At 30.2% G+C, this 27548-nt stretch overlaps 2 protein-coding genes across 12 annotated transcripts; one reads left to right on the top strand and one right to left on the bottom strand.

Moving 5' to 3' along the window:
• Window positions 1–25649, bottom strand: LOC116339073 (protein alan shepard). Of its 9 annotated transcripts, none has more exons than XM_031764712.1 (13): window positions 25540–25649; window positions 22451–22746; window positions 19559–19801; window positions 13338–13573; window positions 13210–13268; window positions 12499–12623; window positions 7457–7598; window positions 6984–7183; window positions 6767–6910; window positions 6399–6446; window positions 6142–6306; window positions 5902–6054; window positions 1–5827 (listed from the first exon to the last, which is right to left on the bottom strand). In XM_031764712.1, the coding sequence occupies exons 2-12, from the start codon at window positions 22493–22495 to the stop codon at window positions 5917–5919; spliced, it is 1545 nt and encodes a 514-aa protein (XP_031620572.1). In that variant the 5' UTR covers window positions 22496–22746; window positions 25540–25649; the 3' UTR covers window positions 1–5827; window positions 5902–5916. The 9 variants fall into 9 exon arrangements, with proteins under 9 accessions (XP_031620572.1, XP_031620573.1, XP_031620577.1 ...); XM_031764713.1 differs by lacking the exon at window positions 25540–25649 and adding an exon at window positions 24778–24859; XM_031764717.1 differs by lacking the exon at window positions 25540–25649 and adding an exon at window positions 24230–24581 and having other exon boundaries at window positions 12532–12623.
• Window positions 25151–27548, top strand: LOC116339074 (methyltransferase-like protein). Of its 3 annotated transcripts, none has more exons than XM_031764720.1 (8): window positions 25151–25348; window positions 25815–25905; window positions 25977–26374; window positions 26755–26854; window positions 26917–26991; window positions 27077–27174; window positions 27245–27325; window positions 27388–27548. In XM_031764720.1, exons 1-8 carry the CDS (start codon window positions 25276–25278, stop codon window positions 27444–27446), a joined length of 975 nt encoding a protein of 324 aa, XP_031620580.1. In that variant the 5' UTR covers window positions 25151–25275; the 3' UTR covers window positions 27447–27548. The 3 variants fall into 3 exon arrangements, with proteins under 3 accessions (XP_031620580.1, XP_031620582.1, XP_031620581.1); XM_031764722.1 differs by having other exon boundaries at window positions 25276–25389; XM_031764721.1 differs by lacking the exon at window positions 25151–25348 and adding an exon at window positions 25447–25501.

Raw genomic sequence — 27548 nt, 5'->3', positions numbered from 1 at the left:
TTTGTTTGACTTTCTCAATCTCTTTTATTTATTTAATTTAACTTAAAACTTTAGATCATTCTTCGCAATCGGATTTCTTCCAAATGTTCTTGAACATTTACCACGTCTTTTCAAAAAAAAATCCATTACTGTTAATGAGTATGATTGATGGATGAAGTGCATCAATTCGTCTTACCAATCTTTGTTGTTTCATATTTTTTCGGACATTTTTATTTTTTTATCTTCATAATGACACGAAACCAGTGTCTCCAGTATCCATAGTGGATTTGCATTTGATGGATTTCGAATTGATGCTTATGAATTTTCTCTATATTCACATACCTTGTGATGCTATTGATAATTCGATGGATCAAATGTGGCCAATGTCTTTTCTTTGGCAATTTCAGTTAAATTTTTTCACATAGAAATGAATCAAACTAACATTATCTATTTCATTTTATGAATTTTCAATCTGGCTTGTTTTACAACATTTTTATCTGCTGAATCATTGATTTTTATAAATCTTTTAAGTGGCACTTGATATGACCACCTTTCAAACAATGCAAAACAAATGATGTATGCAAATGTTTTCTATTTTTTGAAGTCTTGCATTATATGAAAGGTTTGCATTCGAAAGTTTTCCAACATGCAAAAATTCTTTTTAAAATGTCTGCGATATGTGTCTTTCAAACCAATTTAATAGACAATTTTTATACCTGACATCATCGCAGATTCATCCTTTAAGATTTATGATGCATACCTACTACTTCCTAAACATCACTCATAATTTAAATCAATCCAATCCTGTGAATATACATTGTCAAATAGTCGACACCCAATTCAACAAAATTGATTTTTGAATCTATGTTCCATTTCATTAACAACACTTAGTATATCCTTTTCATGTTTTTCGCATTTTCATTTTACATCAGCTTACTTAATATTAAATCTTATTATTGTTTGAAGTATCTAAATCTACGTCTGAGAACTTAAATTTTACAGTGTTTTCGTATTTTTTCTCCTTATTTCCTTATTTCAATTCATTTCCTTAAATTATTTTGACTGCATTGTTTTAAGCACGCCGAAAGCAATTTTTTGTTGTCCTTCACTTATATTACTTTATCTCTCGCGCTTGTATTCTACTTATTTTTTTTTTTCATTTAATTAAATTTAGTTTAATTTGAAAAAAAAAAATATTACCATTTCTTCACAAAATGAAAACCAGGAGCAAATGGAAATTTTTGATATTGAACAATGAACTAAAGAGTTTTTTGTAAAATGAAAAGGAATTAACTTTGCTTTACCAGTCGATAGAAAATGTTTTGGTAGTGATTTTTTAATTACACATAAAACATATTTTGGAAGAATGGTAAAAATGGAATTAATAATGTTTGCACATTTTATCTTTCAAATCATCTTTTAAATATTTAAGTTTAATAAATTATATTATTTAATGGTGGATTAAAAATTGTTGAACGGACTTGAATCATCAACAGAATACAATGATGAAGAGAGAATATATTTGAGTCAGCACAGACACATCGATGCGAATGAATCATTTTATTTGGTTCATTTTAATTTTTTAAAAATTCAAATAACATTGTGTGTTGTGTGTTTCGTGTTGTACGAACATTTGTATTTATGCGTGTATAGCAGCAAACAGAACCCGTGCAAAACCACACAAGCGGAACAACGGCCATATCACACACCGCATCCATTTCCAAATTCTTTTTCTCCTTCGAATTCGACTGTTGATCAGTTTACAATTGTGTTTGCAATAGAAAGGAAAAGTGGTTCATCGGGCCAACGTGGAGATCATAAATATTTGAATTTTCGCACTATAAAAGTTGGTCTGGTATCAACAATTCGATATCGCGTCCTGTTTATTAAATTAATTCATGATTGACAACGCGTTTTTCTCAAAAAATGGAAAACGAGTTTTCGAGGGGTGTTTTTGCTAATTTTTAATTAGAATATTGGTAATATGCTTCCAGATCATTTTAGACGTTTGATTCCAACTTGATTTATCTGGCCAACAAGAAAACTACTCTAGGAAATGCATTAAATTACTATGTCGAAACATATGGAAGTTAACATCACGCTATACTCAACGACTGACATTTTATTGGAAAATAGGAGCTTATGGATGGAATCATCATTTGGAGAGAGTTGTGTCTGATGCATAAGGCATCAAAAATGCAATCAAACGACTGATGAAAGGCCAATGCCGTGTTACCGGAATTCGGTCGACAAAATTGGAATGGCTTATAGATGCTGTACAAGACATGCTGGTAGACGAGACAATAATTAAAATGACATGATATAGATATTGTAATCGCATATTTTATATGAACAAAATCATGAGTCTGACAAAGAAAATGTCATTTTATTTCCAATTTATAAACGAAGGTGTTGACACCAAAAATCGATCAATCAGCTATTGTGTCTGTGCTACAGCTAATTTGAGATTCATGGAAAACATTCGTTTATCCAATAAATGCCAGAGTGAGAAGACACATTGAATCAGGCAGAGATGGATAAGATGGATAAGATGTTGCTTGTACGCTCGAATCCAAAATACGTACGACTCAAACTTGATAAATACATTGAATCGATGTGAACAAACAAATTGGTTACAGCATAGCGGCCAAGTAAACAAATGGCACAAAATTCACCGATTGGAGTGAAAAAACGATTGCGAATTGTGCAAAATGAGGCGCTTTGACGTACTAAGAGTCGAAGTGTGGCGCCAGTGCTATGTACATAACCAATCAATATTACCAAGAGTGATCGTCTCAATATTGGGAAATCACCGATTGGAACGTGGACGCCAGAAGATGGGAGACGACCAAATTAATTATATTACACATTTTCAGCATACATATGCAAATGCAGTACAGTAGGCAGTTCAAAATGAAAGCGTACATCCAAACGGCCAAAAATCATCACGTTTTTCAAATGGTATCTAAATGCCGCCAATAAATGGATGCAAACTGCGATTAAAACAACCATTGTATGGCATCGTGACATTGTAGCAGCAAAAACATCATTTACATTCATTATAAATGTATGCATATAATTCATTGTTTCACGTAATTGTCTAGTGAAGGGAATTGATATCAATCCATCACTTGCACGATCACGGCTTATTCAACTTCTATTTCCTAAACGAGTTTTTGGTCGATGAGATTGAGCTTGATGGAAACGTTCTCAATGTAATGCGAATCAATAAAATGCAACCGAAGCAACATCAATAGAATTAAGATTTTAAAAATAATATTTTTATAACTTTTTTAGTTATTTACTGTGATCGATTTCTATATTGTGGCCTTCCGATGGCCTTGCACTATTCGGCTATTAGTACCGGAATGTGCATGTAGTGTACACATTGTGTATTTTATAAGTCGTTTATAATTCTTGACTCGGTATCAAACATCTCATCTTCTTTCATATTTTTTTGTTTATTTTCAACTTTCTTCAGTTACAATACACAGTGGCTAAACTATACGATGACCCGCGAAAAGCAAATAGCATCGATAGAATAAGTTTTTCCATTTTTTTTCTCTTCTGCTTTCATTTTCCATTTTATATGTAACGGTAGAAAATCTAACGCAACACGTCATTCAATGAATATCCAGCACCGCGTTGTGAACATGAAATGTCTTAAAATTTTCAAATTCAAAATTGAAAACAAATTTTCATTTCACCATTGTTGTATTCACGTTTTACAAAGATGTCAATAAAAATCTAAATTTATCGAAACACACATATTTTTTCAATGATGACCTTTTTATTTGAACGTTTAGATCTATCGTGCTGAAATTGAATGAGAGTAAAGTAACGCCAAATATTTTTCCTTTAACTCATAAACCAATAGGTTTCCGTAAATGCCAACTAGGTTTCTGCTAAACGGAATAAATAAATATATAGGATTTTATCTGTCGAATCTTTTCTGTATTTTAGTGTTGCTTCTCATTTATCTTATATTTTTCTCTTTTTCATCACATATTTCGTTTCTTCATTTCGATAAAAAAAGAAGAGCTATTACTAAAATAAACAATGACTAAAATTATGAGCGAAACCGGGATTTTGCAAACTAAAACTACACATTTGTTCATCATTCAATTAATGACGTTATAATGTTATTTCATTGATATATTATGTGTTTCGGTATGCAGCATTTGAAAAGACTAAAGGAGTTTTACTGTAATTTAACCAATAAACAGTATAATACTTTCTTTAGTTGTGAAAATTCGACAATAATAGAAAAAATTATGTGAATCAAGTACTGGTTGAAAAAAAAACTGTTATTTGTGACGTTGAACACAACCCCAAACATTCAAGGAATATTTTACAATTACTCGAGTGACGACTATGCATCACATAACATTTTGTGAAAATGAAAACCGAAGATTATTGAAATGTTTCGAAATATTGAAGAGACAAAGTTTTTTAGATAGCTAAATTTAGAACTATATTTATAATAACCTAAACTAATTTAATTCTAGTTTTTATTTCAGCATCTGCTTTTAATTAGTTTGTATCTTTTAAACAAGGAGTTTTCAGTCCCATTTCATTTTATTCGTGAAGTTTAATTCATTTTTTACCTTTTACGAATGCAATATTCATCATCAAAATAATGGCTACGTTCTAGCGATAATGAACGGCGATTCATAATGTTTGCGAGTTCATTGCATTTTTCGTACTGTTTCTATTGGAATTGTACATTTAGCCTTGATGAATGTATTTATTATTAACATACGAAGCAAAGAACTTTGAAGAACAATCTCTTGCAAAGAAAATCTTCTGTACTTTCAAATAACTGTACATAAATATTGAATATAAAACTCACCAATTTGATAAAAAATGGAAAGATTATGAACGTAAACTACGATGAGAACGAACATATGTCCATATATGGAGTTTTTGATCTCATATCATAATTACAAATGTATGTATTGGACTAAAGTATTCATAAAGTGCAGCAAATCGACACGGGGAACTGCAAATTAAAATAAAGTCATTACTTCTATCTTTAGTAAATTATTTTTCTTTGTATAACGACTAACAGTTATCCAATATGTGTCACTTAGTCAATTTATTTCCTTCCTCATTTTCAAATATATTTTTTTTTTCATTTCGTTTATTTTTTGTTTTTAATTTTATGCAAAATACAAATACATGATTTGTTCATTCTTAGTCTTCTTCCGAAAATTACTTCACTTCCACTAATTAGAATTCCGATTTCTGTCGATATTTTGTAGATGCCCTTGTGGAAAAAAATGACTGACTGACTATAAATTAAGTCAATTTTAATCACTTTTATTCGGTTAAAATTACCAATAGATGATTGAAATCGAATAAAGTCGGTTTTGTTTCAGAGTTAACTAAAAGTGATTATAGTCAACATAGTTGACAAAAGTCAATTTCATATACTTATAGTTAACCGTAGTTAACTATGATCACAATCGACATTTCTCAACTCAAATTACACGAAGTGACGCATATAGTCACTTATAGTTAACTTTAGCTGGCTGAAATATCAGCCATTTTTGTCCCAAATAAGTCAATTTTTAGTCGACTATGAAGTCGAAATATTTCCACAAGGGTGAACACTTGGTTCTTACATCAGCCGTATTTGCCATCATTTTAGTAATAACTATTCAAATGTATTTTATGTGTTTGTGCAACACAAAGACTTCATTTCTACTATCGTCCCTAAAATGTTTCTTTTCATATCTCATGAAAAAAGTTTTCAGTCGAATTGGTTTCAAAAAGAGATGAATGCATTTCGGTATAGCCTGTTTAAAAAATCGCATCGATTTTGATGAGGTATGTGTGATGTATGCTAAATGAAATAAAAAATAGGAAAAGATATCTTGAGATGCAATGATGTATTCGTCTAAAGAGATATCTTGGTACCTGAAATTTTCTGCTTTATTTGGTAGCACCAAGGTGTTGATATTGAGAGTATGCCTCATCTGGAGAAGCAGTGTTACTAGCTTGTTCAGTGTCAGTCATTGGCATTGTTGGTATTATAGTTGGAGGATAGTATGGATACGGTGGACTGATATACTAGATGCAATTTTGAAAAATATTAATTAAATATCAATACAATATATACTATTCATAAAAAATATACATGTATTTTATTCAACTTACAGGTGAATTAATCTGTAGTGTAGCTAATTGAGGCACCATGTGTCCATATGGTACAGTACCAGCTTCACTGCTCATTATCATTGAAACACCACGTGGTTGAACCTGTGATACAGACTCTGGTTTAAATGCTGGACTCACGCTTAGGTGTTGCGCCATTTGCATATACTGAATGTAATAAAAAACGTAAAATCAATTCATATATTGTGGCGTTAAGTTTTAAATTAAGTAAAGTAATGTTTTCGTTGTATGAGACTTACTTGATCATCTACTTGTGCCATTGGTTGAGCCATCATGTAGCCAGATACCTAGAAAATAGATGAAAATATTTGATAAATATATACGTAAAATATATCCGTAATATAAAGATATATGCTGAAAATATATTTATGCTTGATTTAAGTGTTCTTTCCATGAATTTTAAATCTTTATTTATAAAAGTTGAATAACCTAGGTAAAAATCCAGTACAAATTTTGTCTGAATTTGAACATTTCAGTTCATGAGTTGTTCCACTTTTAAAGACTCAGAATTCGAGTCGATTTCTGATTCTAGCCTATTCAACCCTTGAATAAAAACCATTTTCACACTATGTATGAAAATCAAAGCATAAATAAAACATAAAGATACCCATTGTGAACCGGGCATGGCATAGCTGCCAACAGGTTGTGCGCCAAATCGAGTATAAGGAACGCTTAGTGGAGTTCCAACGTTCATATTAACGCCATTTTGTGGAAGAGCTGTATCATATGCGACTGGAATTCCCTGCATTGTCTATAATAAAGTCGTAATTTTAATATAATAAACTATGTAAACGTAGAATAGAATTATAAACGTCTATCTTTACCTCAGTCACTTCGCGCCAAGTTCGCGTATTGGGATCGTTTTGGTTTTTGAAAGCATTTTTCTTCTTTGATCCACCATCAGCAAATTTGACAAGCAATGGATCTTTAGCACCTGGCAATTGTGTGCCATTGAATATTTGTATTATTTGCTCGCATTTTTCACGCGATTCCATGCGGGCGAATCCTACGCCTTTATTTATATCTGAAACATTGTAAGATCGGTTTTCATTTGAAAATTGAAAGGGTGTTTATTCGAACGTTAACCGCGCTATAAATACTTCACTTTCATAAAACAAAATTCTACTTAAATTGTTGTATGTTAACTCAATAAATAAATTAAGATAAATAAGTAAATTGCATTTTTTTTTTTTTGAATATTCATTTCGAAACAACATAATATAAACAATAAAAAAGCTTTATCGCGGTTAAGATTCGTATTCGCACATGCACTTATCGAAATAGTAACAAAATTCACCTTTAGACTGGCCTTGCTGATCACGCAAAATTCTAGTTGAAATAACTTGTCCATATTTAGAAAGAAGATTTTCTAAGTCTGTTTCCTTAAATGACGGAGGCAAATTTGCTATGTATAAATTAGTTGGGTCCTGTTCTTGTTGCTATAGAAAGAAAATCATTTGGTTTTTAAAAAGAAAAGAAACCAAAATAAGAAAATATAACCGATTAGTCGTTTTTTCAGATTTTATGATGTTTGAGTATTGGAATGAAAAGTGTTTTTGTGTGTATGGTTATTTCGATTTCTATCTTTTCTGTGTGCATATTTTCTCGTTTTTCATCTTATCTAATAGATTTTCAAGTAATTTAAAATAGAACTCGTTATATCGAAATATGCTGACAAATTATTATTTTGGTCAATGTCATTATCCCTACTAAGATCATCTCTCTCAGCATTCAAATAAAACTTTGTATTGAAATAAACTCGAATTTACTGTAGAAAAAGCTTGGCATTGAATTCTAATACTCAGAATAAAAAGGAAACAATAATTTTCCCCTAAAATTTTGTTGCACACAAAATAATTATATTTGTATTGTGAGAAGTTATTTGTTGGTATTTTTTGGAAAGAAATGATGTATTTTTTGAATAAAGAAAATTCTTATTCGAAAATTTCAAAAGTTCAGGAACGAACTCAATAAAATAAAATATTAACATAAATTACAATATGTTATCTAAGAATATGCAATGAAAAGTTTTCATTGAACCAAAAAAGTCATTTGTTATGAAAAGTAGAAATTTATAGGAAATAAGTTAAAGTTTTTCGATCTATTTTTTAAGATTATTTCAGACGAAATTATAACAAAGTTAATTTAACTAATCAAGCCATATTTTCAGAAACAATTCTATTATTTATGTTATTTTATTTTTCTTTCAGAGATCGTTTCCAAGTTTTTCGTCATTAATTCATACTTTTATTTCAAATACTTTTGTCAACTTTAAAAAAATACCATTATATTGCAACATTTGTAAATTCTTCTAAATTCCTCCCTTCAATTTTGCAATTTTACTAAATAGTTTGTTTAAATTCACAGCGATACGCATTCAAATATCTCTTTATAGATACTCTATTTAGTTAATTTGTGTTTTTGTACATGGTGAAATATTTTATCAACGTTTCATTAGTTTGAAAGAATTCCATATAACCCAGTGTGAATTCTGAAAAGTGTAGAAAATTTCGATAATTATCAGATCATTCAATTTTTTTAAGTTCAAGCTTTATGGAAAATATCATTCAACTGTCCTATTCAGCCAGCGATAGAGAGAGGGAGATAAAGAGCACAACAATATTTTTGTTTTGCCCTAAAATTTTATTAAGTGAGACTTTGAGTGAACAAAGCCAAAATAAAATCTTAAACGCACACAAAAAAAATCGAACAAAATTGATATGAAATTAAAATATGAATAGCGTATTTAGCATTAAAAAATAAATTATCTAATGGCCGGCTCATTTATCTATTTTGTTTGTTTTTCTCTTTTTAAAACGATTAAATATTATTAAATAAGGTTACACATGTGTTATTTTTACAATAATAACAAAACAAAATTGAATGAACATAAATGATTATATCGCCATAAAAAACTATGTTAATTTACAATTGATTCAATTACTCGATTAAATAAAATTTTAGTACTTTGAAATTTAATGTAGTAATTTTTCAGGTTGGCTTCTATGATTATTCCTCCATAAAATATCACTGACCAAAACCAGTAAGCTCTTGTATTTATTTATACTATCAAACAATTTCAACAAAATAGAGTTTACCATAGTAATTTTTGAATCGGGCGGATGAAGCTATTGAATAAGTTGATTACATTTTTAGTACATTTTAACGTTGAAAAATTTAATGTTTGACCCGGATTAGAGGTCATTTTCGATGCAAAATAAACAAAGATTATATGCAAAAAATATCAAATTCCAATAGAATATTTCTTGCATATTTTATGTATCACACTGTGTATAACACTATTCCAGAATCTTTTTAATTTGCTTGTGTGTGGTCAGCAAAATTCAAATTCAAACCGAAATTTGTCATTTGAGAGGTCTATCGTAACATTTCGAAAGAATTTTTTTCGTAAGTCAGAACACATTCAAAGAAGTCATTCTTTCCATTCTGATGATATCAAGGTTAATAAATATATCCATCATTTCGCATTTTTCAACGGATAACATTTTCATTCGATGTTCTAGATACGTCAGTGGAATTTCGTGAATTTTGTAAAGACTTGATGAAGAAAACAGAATGGCTTGCCCGATTATTGAATGATTTAGGAACATTTTCAAGTATTTGATATGAACGTATGTTACAAATGTTGAAACTTATTAAAATACAGACAGTGAAAGTCATGGAATTAATTGATCGATTGTGTAAAGTGTGGTGCCCGATTTGATTCTCGCACCAAAATACAATGCATCAAAGTTTACCAAGATTGTCGACCAGATGAAAATTCAATTTGGGCTCAATTTTAATGTTTACTATTCATGAATTTGTCGTTTTGAATTTCGAAGAAGTATCAAAGTTATCTCAAACTAATTGATTTTTTCTCTTTTCTTCCATTTTGACGTTGAGAACAGGGCTGTAATTTTCACTCTGTCATTGTGCGCACATAACAGTGTGTACAGTCACATTTCACATTGAAAATACAAGCATTGTGTGCGTCGCACATGGAATGTGAGTGTACACACTACTATGTGCGCACACTGACAGAGTGAAAATTACAGCCCTGCTTGAAAATGACTGAAATTACACACAAATCTGGCCTCAAATGCGACCGTGAACTTGTATTTGATATTTATTAACGCAATCTAAGTACATAGAAATTTAATACGAATATGCGGGTTTGCCTACCAAAAAATAACTACATATCAAATCAATTGTACTTCTGGAAGGAAGAATAAAACAAAAACCGCTGAGAAATTAAAAAAAAAAATAGAGTGGTTCCGCTATTACAATATTTTGATCAGTAAATCCCGGAGCTTCACTTTAAGAGATATCACATTTTCATCAAAGTTAGCTTATTTTTTTTCTTTAAAAATAAAAATATGTCCGTATTTATTTAAAATATCAATAAATATTCATCAGGCATCATTCGATGAATCGCATTGATGTATCTCTTTCCAAATCTTGTTTAGGAAGATAAAATATTTTAGCCACTTGATTGATGTTTTTTATACAAAATGCTGAACACTCATAAGAATTTTACACTAATACAATTACAGAATCTTTAGAATTTTTTACAGTTTACGTAATCTGTAGAATCAATACAACAGAATCTGATTGATTCATCTGTCAAATATCTGAGCTGCGCTGACATAAATGGTGAGTGGAGTTTTTTTAGAGGTTGAGGATTTCAAATTGATATGTTTTTTTTTTAAATCGTGAAATTTGTTATATTTGGTAAAAAACCTCTAGCATTTATGTTTAAAAAAGTTAAATTTCGTTTAATCACCATAGCAAATTATATAAATTCTGTATAGTGCCTCATCTGTATTGATTCTACAGAATACGTAAAATGTCAAACATTCGACAGATTCTGTAAGTGTTTTAGTGTAAGAAAATTATGTTAGAAGTTACCATTATTAAATTTAGATTTTATTAAAGAAAGCAAAATGACAATAATAGCAGAAACACCACCTAAAATATCAACGATAATAAATTTATTATCGTTATCTATGCTATATTTTTACACTTTACACTCAATTCTCATAAGATTATATGGAGTAAATAAGAAAAACGATATTTAATAAATGACATTTTTCAATGTTGTCGTCAAAATATGTAATCTGTACTGATCAAATTAGATGCTATTTCTCAAAAAATATATTTATAGTTCGGGCTACAAATGGATTTGATAACAATTTCACCTACTATCCGTCGACATATGTAGTGCAAGTTAAACGTGAATAACTTTTTTTTTTCTTTGTTGTAAATTATATTTGAATAATAAAATAATGAACAACGCAAATATTAAACTTTGTTTCAAAATAGCAAACAAAGAGAATAAAGAGTATAACGAAAGACTCTTTCAGATAGAAAAATTAAAAACTGATAAAGGGAAGAAAAAAAAATGAAAAAATCGTATATATCATTGCAAACTAAATTCCCTACAAAAAATTATTTTCTATTTGCTAGACAAATATATATATTTGTTTAAAAAAAATTAAGCTATGAAATTGAAGTCCTTGTAACATAACAGTTTTTCGTTAAAATCAGATTGACTGTACGTTAAATTGAACATGAAAGCAAAATTATAAACAATACTGGGTTCTTGGATCTTGCATCTCACTTACAGTACTAATAGAGTTCGCTTTTTTTATGTTATATAGTCTATTATCAGTTTAATGCTATCAATTCAACTATTGGGTCTATCATTTACTTCTAATGAGAAATATAAATAAATGGATCAATCTGACTGCTAATATGGTATTTGTCTCGTACTATATTAGTATATGTTTTAAGGTCCGTTGAAAGTGGTATGCTAGTATGGAATTAAAAGGGTTAACTGACGGAGGGAACATCTAATGGTACAAGGATTTATGGATAAAAGTGCGTATATGTAGACACATTAAAAAATTTTTTAGAAGTCAGATGTCTGAAGCTGTTTCCAAATATGATAGGTATGTGTAAGTATCAGTACCATAAAAAAGTTGAAAGACTTAAAAGCGGAACGGTATACAATCGACTGGAATGAAGAAAAGGAAGTAAAAGTTTAAATCCCTACAGGATTCAAAAAGAATGGTACCAGTTTATTTCGCATGGCATTCTTCAATTTTAAATTTGAAACTTAGTTTAAGAAAAAAATTATAATTTCTGAGGAGAAAAATATACTATGAAAGTTCCGCTTTTAAAATATTGAACTTTAAATATTTGATTATATAATAGGGGCGATGGTGGAATTTTGGAATGGATTGGACTTCAAAAATCTTATGGGTGATGAATCACGATTATTTTGATTGACCAACGGAAGGGTAGGTTAAATATTACTTGCATGCAAAACAAACGTACAATGGCCGGCCTATGTAGCATCCAGATACCCACTTTGGCCATCTGAGCTTGTATTCCTTTCGATTGAAGACCTTTTACAGCTCCTTCGGCACATGCAGGTGATTCAAAATCAACAAATCCGTAACCTAAAAATGTTTTTTTAAAAATATTGTGAAATGGTTCATAAGCGGTTGTTTCTACCATTTTGATGTTATTGCAAAACTGTTCATTGAACGATATGATTGAATTTAAATGATAGACCATTTTGATATTTTGAATACCAACACTTTGCAAATAACAGCGAAACGATTTTTAGTAGTAGCAAGTACAAAGATGATAACTGCACTAGTTATAGGATTAGAAGAAAATGATAAGTTTTTAACTTTTTTTGTAATGCAAAATAATATTATATATTATTATTTTGCTTTTGAAAAAGGGACCAAACACTTATTATTTTATACTATTTTATTAACAAGTAATTGAAACTGTTTTAATTAACAATTACTATTATATTTTTGTTTTTTTTATTAACAAATAAAAGTCATTTGTTGTTAGCTTTATAGGTGAAAAAAATGGAATATTCCATTTAAAATTTTCGAAATTACACAAACACATTGGATGGAATTATGACTTCCAAACAGCCAAGCAGCTGTTACACTTAAGAATACCCGCTCGCTAAAATCTTTCAAATATCTAGGGATTTTATTTATATTAAAAAGAAAAAGGAAATACCTCTACATTTATTCGTTTGTTTATCTAGAATTGCCTTTGTTGAAGTTATGTTTCCATACCTACAATTTGATATATTAAAATGTTCAAAGTAAATGAAAAGTTTAAAAATTTAATATGAATTTGCTCACTGTTGACACATGTTAATTAAATCCTTGTCTGTTGTGCATTGTTGAAGACCTCTAATGTATAAATTTGTTTTTGATAATGTCTCTTGTACTTGAGGCGTTCCGTTAGGTCCCATTGTAGTGTTTGTATTTGTGTTACTGAGACTAGTGCTTATTGTCCCGCTTTGGGAACCAGTATTTGAGGAGCTACTAGAATTTGTATTGCTAGGAGACGCTGCTGTTGGAACACGTGGACCATACTGGAAAATAAAATCAAAGAAACGATATAATTTTTATGATTGTGATGTCGACCAAAAACCAACGAACCAAAACAAAGTGACACAAAGGAAAATGGAAATATCTAATTATAATGGTGAAGGAGTAAATATTATTTAACTAAATAAATTCTGAATTAAGACCATGATTTTCATTTATTTAAATTATAGAACTTTGTCAATATGTCAGTTTTTGAGTGGAAGTGGTATCTTTTTTTTTTTAAATAAAAGTATTAGAACATGATTTGTCGTATAAAAATTTAAATTTATGCATGAGATGAAAAAGATAAAGTAAAAAAATATTCAATTCAATTTCCAGCAAATAATTGAAATGACGTTTAATAAATGCTTTGCCAATATAAGAAAGAGCGACTTTAACTTTAACCAAATTAATCTTGTGTACACATACGCCCACTGAACAATGAACAATACTTCAATGCACATTTAGACGGATTGTAACGGGATATTTGAGAATTATATGTGAGTGTTTGGACAATCAATTTTATAAAATTTACGGTGAAGATTCCAACAACATTTCGATCGGCAAAATATTTGACGTCACATTAGAAATAAATTTCATCATTAGAATTAGAATAAAGAGTCGCTTTTTTGAGGTAACATGTGATATTTATAATTGATTCTTCATTGCTGTTTCTTTTCATTTGAAAAAGAAATAACAACGACAAGGGCGAAGGTGAAAATGAAAAAGATAATTTCGTAGCAATAATTATGGACTGCAAACAATTCTTTGACCCGAGCTTGTACCAATTTTGATGCAAATATTGTATGAGCGCAGGGTTCAAATAACGAAAGTTGCCTCATTGGTCTCACTTTTGATTTTATTCAAGACGAATGAAGCACACGAGATTCTCGAAACTTCTTCATCGAATGCTTTAATACGGTAATGGCCAAAAACATTTACTATAATAATACCTTTTCATTCACAAATACGAAAACCTAGACGAAAATCAATCTCAAGACTTGGTGTATCGACTTGAGGCATTCTTTCGAATGCGATGCTGGTGTCGCAATTAAAACAACAATGCCAAAAGATTCGTCGGCATAGATATCAGAAATGACAAAGTATTAGCATATCGATCCACCGACTTGACAATTGTAATGTGGAAAGAGTAGAAAAGGGCAGACATTTTATTGCGTGACATGGTTGCAATTGGATGGCGACGCCAAAATTGCATGCAACTTTTCATAAAGGATCATTGGTTTGAATCGTTGTGGTTGTTCAGGCAAATGCAACGTGAAATAGAACTTTTTCACAGTGATGCCCAACAATGAAAAATATTTCGTTAAAATCCGAACTTTCAACAGCCAACAAACATTCACCCACCGCAAATAAACAGTTTTGCTCTTGTACCGTTATGCGAATACTATTTAAAGATCGTGCGATTGGATATGAGAGACTTGCATAAGAAATTGGCGAGCAAGTTTAAAATTTCGCAATCCGGTTAAATAAATTCAGCCAAAAACACTACAGAGATCATAATCGAGTGGTACTATAGAATTTGATGTTCAGTGTCAGTTAAATCAATCAAATGGGCAAACGTTCAAAACAATTCCATAATCAAGTCATTACTACCTAATTAATATTCAAAACTGTACAATCTTGTAGGCAAGAAATACGTTATAGGCATCGATTCGATGAACCGGCTGTTGAGGTGAGATATTTTTAAATGTAATATGAAATGTATTTGAATCAAAATTCATTAATTTTGCCCTTTTTGAAATTGGAAGGAAAAAATCACAATGTCAAACATGCGATTCCACATCGTCTGAAAAAAAGAATCATCTGTAATCATATCCATTGCATCCACCATCACCACGTAGTTCATCATGGAAATCGTACATTGAGTACCGCATTATTTAGAATTTTCGAAAATACTTTCCAACGAACACGAAAAGACATCGATTTAAAGTATGCTACCGGACGCAATAAATTGTGAGACAAAATCAATTCAGTCGCTGGTCTACCAGATATAAAGGTCTCAAAGTTTAGCAAACGTGCTTTACAATGAGCACGTGAAATAACTAACCGTCAAGTTCGCAATGGCAATTATCTGGATGTGAACGAAATAGTTTAGAATGGGCGTTTAATGTCAAAGGGTAAAAATTAAATGCTGAGGATGATGCTTCATAGACAGTTGTTTGGTACCGCGATATTGTTTCTGCAAAATGCTTTATTTTTAGAGCAATTGTAAGAGGAATTCGAGTATATTCATTTCGTAAAAGACCACACACTAAAAGGTACAATCGGTCTATAAATGATTGTTGTTGTTGTTGTTGAAAAATGCATTATGCTCAAAGGTATGAAACAATTGAGAATGGAGTTTATTCATTGTTTCAAGATTTTGCTTCAAATTGCAGAGATATTTGGCGTTCGAGTGCCTGATTTGTTGAGAAGACCACCGAATGCAAATAATGTTATATAAAACTAATATTATAACGATTATTAAGCTAGGCTTTACAGTTTTTGTGGCCTCATATACAATTCAATTGATACTAATGATTGTCATTCCTCTTTTCCATGTACTCACACCTGAATAGATCCGGCCTTTAATTTGACCGTGAATTTATGCCTGGTAATGGGTGAATTTGCATTACAAATTGTTCCTTGGGACAAGGCAATTGTCTCTAGAATATATTTTCACTTTTTATCAACATGCGATTCCATTTGACCAATAAATTTAACTTAGATGCAGTACATATTATTATTTTTTATTATGTAATTTTTGCGTCTTTCCTAACCGGAAAATTTGTATATGAACAATACTAAAATCGATCGAGGCGATAAAAAATTATCCATTTTATTTAGCTCTAGGATTTCTTCAAAATTTAATTGAAAAGAAATAATCCAATATTTTGTTTTATGTTTGAAAATAATCTATTAATTCACACTAGAATGTCCGAATTATCTATCATGTTATACCATATGGTAACTAATATCTATTGTACAAGTTAATGACGTATCTTCCATCTGGGATAGATTAGTCACCCGTTTTGCCGAAATCTTTTCACAAATTAAATTGTTTAACAAATTTATTACCGCAATGTTACTGAAAATGTTGTTAAATGAAGTGAAATGAATATTTTGTAATTGTTAGCACAATGTGGTAGTTTCTTATGTTTTTTTAAATAACTAAAAACACTGAACGTAACATTTTCCACTAATAACATTTAATTACATTTTTTGAATTCATTTGCAGACCAATCATGTAATTTGTCATTTCACATAAATGTACTACAAATGATTGAATGATAAAGTATCTACACACAGTTTTGTCATACTTTTTCCCATATGAATTAATATTACCGTATGCTTACTCACACATTTCACCTAAAATACTATTTTATATTTGTTTAAATTCTAAATACAACGGGTTTTAAAAAGCAATTCCCAACTAAAATATTTTCTGTCAAAAAACAGAGTAACTTTAATTTGCAGCCGCTTTTATCACTGGAGACAGTATCAAAAGAAAATACTTCTTTACTTCTTTATATCTCTATGCTGTCTCTCTCTACTATTTAAATGCTTATGCACACATACGCTCAAAATTGCAATTCGCACTAAATGTATATGTGTGAAGACTTAAAATTTGTTAGTGTAGAAAAATGAATGAACGACATTTTAGGGGCGTTTACGCATAGCGCATGCGCTATAAAAGTTTACTCGATAAATGACGTCCATGAATGGTGGCGAAAAATCGACGAAAAGTGGAGGAAGGATGAAAACAAAGAGGCTGCGAATTCTATAATGAATTTCAGCATTTTCCAAAGTAATGCCATATGTTAAATTTGAATCTAACGTCTAATAACTTTCTTTTTCAAGAAATAAAAAAGGCATAAACATTACTTATAATCGAAAAGCAAAATAAATGTCTCATAAATAATATTGTTGATATCATAGAGAATTTTCTGCTGTGATTGTTATCTTCTTAACAAAATGGATATATGTGCTGCTGTCAATGAAATATAAATGAAAAAAATCACAAATGGACCATTTTTGTTTCATGTATAAAGCTCTGAATTTTTGAAGTAAATAAAAATTAATTGCTTTTATTGAAATGAACCAGAATAAATTGAATTTTGTGGACAAATTGTTCGAAACCATATCGAGGACTCATTTCTAAGGAATGTAAAATTTCAATATTCGTATTTTCTTCCGTGTGATAGTAAAAGAAGACAAAACAAAGAATTATCAATTCAAAATCAGACAGAAATATAATGGAAATAATATATCTTCTCATTACTGATATTCAGCATTTTAATTTGTGTATATTTGGAAGCTTTTTTAAACTTTAAGTTGCAAATAATCTTTATAATGACGCTATATAACGAAAATATAAAGAACAACGAATGTTCAGAAAACATTTCTAGCAAATCGAAAGACTTCTACACAACTCCATTCTAATAAGGGGCTTTTGATTCCACTCGGATACAAATTGATTCCAATCGGATACGGGGAGTGAATTTGGCTCACAAAATCCTATCAAATTGAAAAAAAATCGTCAGCGTTATTTCATAGAATAGTTACTTCCAGAAACGATACTACCCCAAGTCCATTAATTTTTCTAGGCTTTGAAAATATTCAAAATTCTGAAATCATCATAGCTTTTTCTAAAAACACTATAGACAAAAAAAATGACAAATATGGTTTTTCAGCGCCAAAAATGCTTCAAAAACCATGGCATAATAATTGTTTTCGCGAAAATTTCGATTCATAGCTAAACAACTAAACTTATCTGTTTAACAACTACTTAACATAGGTTTGCCCAATGAACGACAAATGAAAGATTGAAGCTCACACAATATATTTCAAGTGGTATGCAAAAATGAGGCTTATACACTAAAGGGCCATCCTATCCATAAATGTTAATCATGTCTATGAGAAATCAAAAAAGTATTTATTTGATATTAAAAAGTAGATATAATTTTTCCATTTTTCAAGCAACCGTTTTTGGTCTCGATTTGCATTTGAGTTCTTGATTAAGGTTGTAACTCTAGTTTGATTAACGTTCAAAAATAATTAATATTTGTCTAAACTTTGGAAGAAAAAATTAATATTGCTGAGTTGCTTTGACTAGTATCGTAAAATTGATACAAATATTTCACTTGAACATGCCATTATATGAGTGCATTATTAAAATAGACATCGCCAATGTCATTTGAATACCTCAGGTTAAACTAGTGAACGAATGGACACTTTTAATTTTTACATCGCGCTCAAACTTAGAGGAATTATTCAAATGAGTTTCAATGTTAATAGCTGTATTGTTATTATCGCCTACCGTTAAAATATACTTTACCCCGCATTATGGCCACGCACATTTTGGCCACTCATAATTTTTTTTCGGTGGCTATAAAGTAAAATTCAAGGTGGCCAAAATGTATTTATTAGAGAATCATTTTTGGCCACGCGTAGATTTAAAACGATGGCCAAAAATGACTTTTTGTGAAAAACATTTTGGCCACCATGAAATTTCCCTTTTAGCCGCGTAGCCAAAAATTATTCTTTAATAAATACAATTTGGCCATCGTGAATCTTACTTTATAGCCACCAAAAAAAATATATGGGTGGCCATAATGTGCACATTAGAAATTATTTTTGGCCAAGTGGCTAAAAATGACATTTGAAGGAGGCAAAAATGCGCGTGGCCATGATTCATGACACTATTCATTTAGACGGGCGGGTTAACGTTCAATAAATTTCTGATTTTTTTTCTTTTTTGGTGGTAAGTAGAATTTTTTTTTGACTTGTCTAGAATTTACTTTGCTGAACATTGACATTGATTAGTCAATGAAGATAATTTCTAATTAGATTATTTTTATTTAAAAAATGTACCAAACCACTGCCAACTAATGCATTTTAAACAAATGGAACTTATGACAATTATCAGATTAGTATTTCATCAAAAATTGGTCCAATTATTTGAATTTTACTTCAAAACAAAATCATACCGGTGTTGCCTGTTGAGAAGCCGTGTATGTTGTATATGCCGGCTGCGGTAATGGTGAAGTATATCTGTATGCTTGTTGCGCGTTGGAATAGCCGTGCTGAGTCCAATTCGTTCCTCTATACGGGGCACCGGTGATGTTACTGGCAGCTGGACTCGACATTACAGCCCGTTGTGGCCCTTTAATTGTTGCTGATACTGATGGCGAGATGTTTGGGTATGCGTTACGTGGCACCGCTGTACTACCCTATTAAGAAAAATTTCAAAACATAAATCAATTATTTTGTACTTTAAATAAACTTAGTTGAGTATTTTATTCTGAGTTTTATTCAGTAGAAAAACTTGTCATACTTGGTAGAAACCAAAAAATCATGCCTGATGTTTATAATGCACAATGACATTGATTGACAGGTTTTTTTTTTAAATATTTATTTGAACAATATATTTATTGAAAGAAAAAATTCCGACCCTATACTTTACTTTGGGTAGCGGTAGTCTAATTTCCTTCATTCAAATATATTTCTTTCTAGTTTTCAAAGTTTCTAGCGCAATTGTGAATAGTTTTGTACACTGTATTATAATTACGCGAGACACCATCAACAACCTGTTTCATTTATGGTTTTATGGATTTTCGGCAAATTAAAACTCCTACATCTCTGACCATTTCCAGGAAAATTGTATGTAGCTTTTTGAACAAAAGGTTTTTTAATCAATTATTTTTTTAACTTATATTTATCGCACAACTTGTCCATTCGAGAAGTCCACAAAAACAATATGATGTCGGCTTTTGACATGTGTACGTTTTTTACGAACGCATATCGATTATTCAAGAGTGTGTTGAGAACTACCAACGCCAATGGGGTTATAACCGAAGCTGATAGTTTTCAACCGAACCAAAAATTTGGTATTTTAATTTTGTAATCAACACACAGTAATTTTACAGTCTAACATCACAAAGCTAGTTTTCACTGAGAATTTAAAAAAGTTATCCACACCCATGTTCTTGAATATCCATTTTTTGCATATTAAGCCGTATACATTTTTCGTGTATACAGATTTACAATATCGATCCATGGCATCTCTTTGAAGAAATTCACTATTGATTTTTGGAATTTTCAATCTTTATTTTTCGATGAACAAATTCCAATAAATTTCATTTATCGATTATACAGTATAATTTATACTTAATTTCGATGAAAAATCTAAATTTATAATTAATCTCTTACGTGATATGATGGCTTAAAATTTCATTACGAAATTTGTTTGATATACTTTTTTCAAATCATTTTGGACATCTTTTCAATTCAATTGTACGTTATTCTCATTCAGAAATGATCACTATGTCAAAAATCAACAAATACATTAGGATATTTTAAAAAGCATGTTCGACATTTAGCTACTTTAATTTTCTGCAAGTATCACATTTCATGAACGGGAAACGGTTTGAATTGTGGTTGTGTTTTCACAATATCAAAATGAGAAAGCCTTTGCATAGCTTGAAACAAGAAAAATAGAGAAGAGTCCATTAAGAATGGAATACAAATACCAGTAAATTGTGTTTTGATTTCATGTATTTGTAGTCGGCGGCGATAATAAGAGTCTGCGCAAACAAAGTTTTTCTTATGGATTCTCTATATTTTTCCATATTTCTTCTACTTCGTCTAATGCAGTCTAACTGCCGAAAAGGTTGTCAAGTATGAATCGTTTTATGATGGAATTATGCGACTTGCGGTTGTCAAAAAAAACACTTTGTTTACAAAGTAATATTTTTAAAAATTTCATTAAAAACATTCAAGAAATTTGGGAATTGAAAATTTAATTTTCCAAATTATAAAAACTAGTTTATTCGCACAAGAGGCCATTCCCTGTTGCATGCAAACGTTAAAAGTTACTTTTATAACGATTTCGAATTGTATATAATGTGTCAAAGACAGACGGAAGGAAACAATCGTTTTGAGAAAAGAGCTTTTGTCGTTTGTCTGTCATTTAGACATAAATGTTCAAAAGACTAGCTTTTATCGATATGTTACAGATGAAAAATAAATATTTTTAAATCTATCTTTCATACTTAACTTTAAGAATTTCTACTGCACTATCAAGCAAAAAACATTTTCTCTTCAGCAATAGAAGATTTTCTATAACACTGGAGTATTACTATTGTTGTTCTTAAATAATACTTTTATTGCTGAAGAGAAAAAACTTGTTGTCGTTCCAAAGCTATTTACTTAATGGTAAGATTACCCTGATTTCTTTTGGAGAACCAGATGTCATAGAGCTGTATGATTTGCTTAACTATGACTTTAATGTTTTGAATAAATTCGTTGGAAGAGAAAAATTAAATTTCTAATTGTCTCCGATAAATTGACAAAATTCGGTTTTTATTACTCTGGACTTGTAACAGGTCCAAAATGTGACACATTGATTTAATGAACCAACTGATACACAATATTTAATCATATCGAATTATATTATTTTTTACCTAATTGTAAACCTAAAACGGAAGATGTAGGTCTTCTAATTGAAGTTCAAATACTTTTCAGTAAAGTTCAAATGGAAATTTTTTGTTTCGCCTATCTAAGATCATAACTTCAAGTGAACGTCACAAATCTAAATATTGAAGTGGTTCCAGAAAGATGGAACGTTTAGTCAATTCATAAAATGAAAAAAAAAATCAGTGCATAAATAGGAGAGACGATGACTTTTGAAGTGTGGGCCACTTCATGTCGTTCACCCTTTATATTCGTTGCATTCGCTTTATAAAAAGACATCGATCGGACAATGGTGTTGTCTATTTAAATGAGAGAAGTATATTTCTTCCACGAATTTAAAAACACGTTTGAATGTTTTGGAGTACTTAAATAGTGTAAAACAAATCAAAGTCAGTTTAAATACTTACCATCATTTTGTAGTTAGTCTTCTTTGCGTTTAATAAGACTACCATAACCCCAACTACACCAGCCTAAAAATAGATTTGGCCAGCGATTTTGGTATTATACGATTCTGTTAATTCGGTTATCCAATTGTCTCTTCCAGTTGTAATAGAAAAAGCAGCAGCAGCAGTAAAAAATATGCTCCAATTCAAAATGAACACTAATTTAATTTGAGGCTGATACGCTTTGATAACCTGCCAAACGTACTTCCTAGCGTACTTCTGTGTAGATTTCAACTTGGCCAATGAATTCTGGTTTCCGACTATAAGTGACAAAAAACAAAACATAATTAGTCTTAACACGTTGAAATGTTCGAAATTTTCATTATTTTTATTTTACTTATTCCTTCTTGTCATTATTATTATTATTGTTGTTGTTCTTTTTCTTTATTTTTCATTAAAATTATTGTTATTTGTTTGAAATACTTTTGAATACTACGACACACCCTATATATTATATCACTTTATGCTTTGAAATTTGTCTACATGCTTTTCCGTGTCTTATTAGACTTTTTTCATATGATTCGTTCGTTTTTTAATCGATTCACTTCTGTATACAGATCACTTTTGTATACAGTCTTTGTCAAAAATAGTCAATAAATTGTTTGATATAAAAGCTTAGTTTTATGATACAATCACTTATTTTGCAAAATATATTTGTCTGCACAGGAGATATCTCAGATGAGCGCAACACATATTTGATGTGAAACAGAAAATCATTCAAATTATAAATTTAAAAAAAAATTATCAATTCAGCGGAACTCAGATCATGTTGTATGATAAATTTTTAAGAACCTGATATTACCCTTAACAAAATAAATCACATTTTTTGTTATATGCGCATGAAGCCGGCTGTTTCAAAGCTCAATTGAATGTGTTTTTGCTGTATTTTAATATTTATTAATTCAGTTTTCTTCTTTATATCAATAAAAATTACAATATAACAAAATAATTCTCTCTGCGAAACAAATATCGATATTGATTGATAGATAGCAAGAAAAAGGAGTAACAACTTGTTTTAGTTTTCATGTCGATGAAAGAGAATACAGACATACACAGAGAGAACTGTATATCGAAGCTCTAGCGTTTGCGCAAACAAAAATTGAATCCAATTAGCCGGTGATATATGAATAATTCGAAAAACCATCCATTGACCAATGTGTTTTAGGCACAAGTAAACCTTTTTTTATTTTATTCTTTGTTTGTATGTGTGCCCGCTAGATTCTTATTCGATTTTTCTCTTTGGTTCACGTGAATCTAATCAATTTCATTGCCGATGTAACACCTCAATTTATTTAAAATACTTATTTTTATATAATGCATTAACTTTATTTTATTGAAAAGTCAATATATGAATGTAAACAGCTATCTATTTTTTGGTAACGTTACTAACGTATCTGATTAAGAACATAGCACATAATCATTTTTTATTAGTTGGTTGACATGTTAGTTGCATATACTATTTGTCAATCAACAATATTGTAAACGAATGCATTACATAGTGAGACGTGAACATTTTTAAAAGAATTGTTTTTAATTCTTTCCTTTTTCTTGTCACAATCATTAATTCGATGATATTGTTTGCTACCTTATCGTTTTAGTAAATTTTAACTAAATAATTGTCTAAGTTCAAAATTACTCATGTGTCGTTGCCGGTTCAATTGTCAGTTCAATTTGTGTAAAGAAAATATTTTTTTTATTTTATAATAAGTTTATATTAAAAAAGTTGAGCATTTTTTGACAAACCTAAAACCAGATTTCAATTTGAAAATATTTTATTCTTGATGTTTTATATGAAGTTTGATTTCATGAATATGTTGTTTTTTTTCTATTTACATGTCAAACCAGCGACAAGATTCAGCGTTTAAAAACTTTATTATTTTTACTGTTGATGAATTGGCTGAGCTCAGCCTTTGATTATTGTTTTTATGTTTATTGATTTTAGTCTTCTTCTTTGGAATATTGACTGCAAATATATTTTAAAGAATATTTCGAGTATTTTAAAATGTTTACTAAACAGCACTCAACACTTTTGTATAATATACGATTTTCTTTAGAGCCACTCCCATGGATGGTGGACACCATTTCATTTGCAAAAAAGAATAAAAAGGCTATACATATTAGTAATCGTATATACTCATATATGCGAAGAAAAAGCAACAATAATAACTTTGAAAGAATGAACAAGCAAGTAGATGAGTTCAGCGTTGAGCAACCAACAAAATAGGTAGTATTGAATAGTAGAAAAAAGAAAAAGAAGAATAAAAAGTGGATTGAAAGAAAAAACAACACACTTTTGTTATATTAAAAAAATAATACAACACGGCGCGGATGAATATATCTACTATGTATGGCTGACTACTGATACCGACTGACATTAAAATACACAGAGAAAAAAAATCGGAAAAGTTCTTGTGTACTGATGACATCGGTCACATAGACGACGATAAGCGCTCACACATACGTTAAATGTGGCCAAAATGAGAAAATTTATCTGCGTTTATACACACATATACATGGCCTAACACACACACACACACACTTATATATATAAATATATATACTCTCTGAATGAACACACATAATCAAATATATCATCAATGAATTGAGGAGCGCCTTCATAACAGCATCCATTATACATGAGTTAAACGCAATATGGCGCGTGCATATTTTGCGCTTGTCAAAAAAATTCATGTTTGAATATCATTTTGTATGGTATAGACAAAAAAGGAGATAATCAGTTGGAAGAGGGATGAAAATAGAGACAATTTACTACATTGCAAATTAGATTAATGTTGTCAACATTCAATACAATCAGAAAATGGATCGCTTTTGATTTACACACACAGATAAACATTTTTCTTTGTTAGTTTTTATCTCTTAAACTCTTTTTTCATTCAATGTTGGTGAGGATTTTTTACTGAAACAATTTATTTTGATTGCTTTCGAAAGTAGCATAGATTTTTTTAATTAAATGACTAATGTTACACAATCAAGAAAAAAATGTATCCACAAAAAGTAATTGAAACCAAAAATTTAGTTATATTTTTACTTACAGCAAATATTGCACTTATTTACATTGTCTTTCGAGCACACAATAAAATAGTCGTGAAATTTCAATTTTGCAATATCTTGTGTACGTCGGACAAGTTTGACACATACATACTTATGTACGCATATACGTCAAAAAATACAAACTAAATTTTGACAATTCTCATAGTCGAACACATGATAGATAGATTTGAAATTCTTTAAGCAGTTTAATTTTCAATAATAAATTTCTATGTATTTAAACATCCAATTGTTGAACCTCAAAAAACTCTAACAATAGCAACCATGGATGAATCGTCATCAGAAACAAGAAAGCAGTTTGGAAATCGATTTCTTACTGAAGCTGAAAATATATACCAACACAATGCATGGTGAGTGAAAATAATAAACATTTTATATATGAAATGCATGTGATTTTTTTTTAAAAAATTTAATTTTTCAGGGATGCCGTCGAATGGGACGAAGAACAGGAGAATCATGCTGCTGAATGTGTGAAAAAGAATTCAGTTATAACTATGCCACAGGAACAAGCGCAGGCATTCGACACGGAAGCAGAAACTTATTGGAATGCATTTTATGATATTCATCAAAACAAGTTTTTCAAAAATCGCCACTGGTTGTTCACTGAATTTCCAGAACTTAAAGATTCGCAAAGCACTTCAGAGACATTCAACATTTTTGAAGTGGGCTGTGGTGTTGGTAATACAATACTGCCAATTCTTCAATATAATAATGATACAAATTTGCGTGTATTTGGATGTGATTTTTCTTCTCGGGCAATCAACATACTGAAAGAAAATGATGAGTTTGATACAAAACGTTGTCAAGTTTTTGTACTAGGTAGGTCGACAATTGATCAATAGACCCAACAAACAATTGCCAATGCAAATACATCCAATAGTCACGGTAGAATTTGGTCCCATGTTTGAGTGTCATTTCAGTCATTTTAAACGTTGCAATAAAAGAGAAAAAAATGGTTAGAAACTTGACTATGAATCAACATAAATACACTATTCAATAAACTCTATCTGTACTCAGTACTATACTACGGATTCCTTCCCTCCGTACTACCGTTATACAAGACGAACAATAAGACCACAAAACTATCAACTGTCAGTTGCCATTGTTTGTATTGGGTACATTCAATGCATACATCATGCAGTAACAATATAACAATAACATACAACTAAAAAGTTTTTTTATTTTTATTTTTTGTTTAGATGCTACTAGTGAAAACTGGCAAGATAGTCTGCCATTTGATGAAAGTTCATTGGATATTATCGTAATGGTGTTTGTATTATCTGCAATAAAGCCCAACAAGTAAGTATTGAATTAAAATAGAATTTCAGTAATTTGTGAATGGCTAAAAATTCTTTGATTAGGATGCGGAATGTTGTGCAAAATTGTTTTAAATATTTGAAGCCAGGTGGTCAAATATTATTTAGGGACTATGGGCGGTTCGTATATGCATATATATTTTATCCTTTGAATATTACAAAACCAATGAATAAACTTATTCCATTTTTTCCATGGCAAACATAGATATGATCTTGCTCAACTGAGATTTAAAGCTGGCAAGTGCTTAGAGCAGAATTTATATGCACGGGGCGATGGAACTTTGGTGTATTTTTTTGAGCAAGGTTGAGTTATACTAAATTAATATTTTCTCAATAACGTTTTTAATATTTTAACGACGAACAAAATCTATAGATGAAATTCGAGCGCTCTTCACCAATTTCGGCTTTATTGAAGTATCAAATATAATTGATCGTCGACTACAAGTAAATCGGGGTAAAAATCATCATTTATTTTCTTTCCTATTTCATAAAATTCATTCTGAACATTATTTTTAGGTAAAAAGCTTAAAATGTATCGTGTTTGGATCCAAGCGAAATATCAAAGACCTATGTAATTTACTGAGCTCTATAAAGTTTTCTAGAAACAAGAAATTTACCAACCTGTCGGTACCAACATCTCTTTTAATAAAAATTTTTAAATAACGTAATGAATTAAA

Source organism: Contarinia nasturtii, unplaced genomic scaffold (genome assembly GCF_009176525.2).
Source record: "Contarinia nasturtii isolate CC-2019 unplaced genomic scaffold, AAFC_CNas_1.1 Cnas_scaffold_493, whole genome shotgun sequence".
NCBI lineage: Eukaryota > Metazoa > Arthropoda > Insecta > Diptera > Cecidomyiidae > Contarinia > Contarinia nasturtii.
The sequence above is the reverse complement of the archived record's forward strand: the minus strand, read 5'-3'. Positions and strand labels throughout refer to the sequence as shown.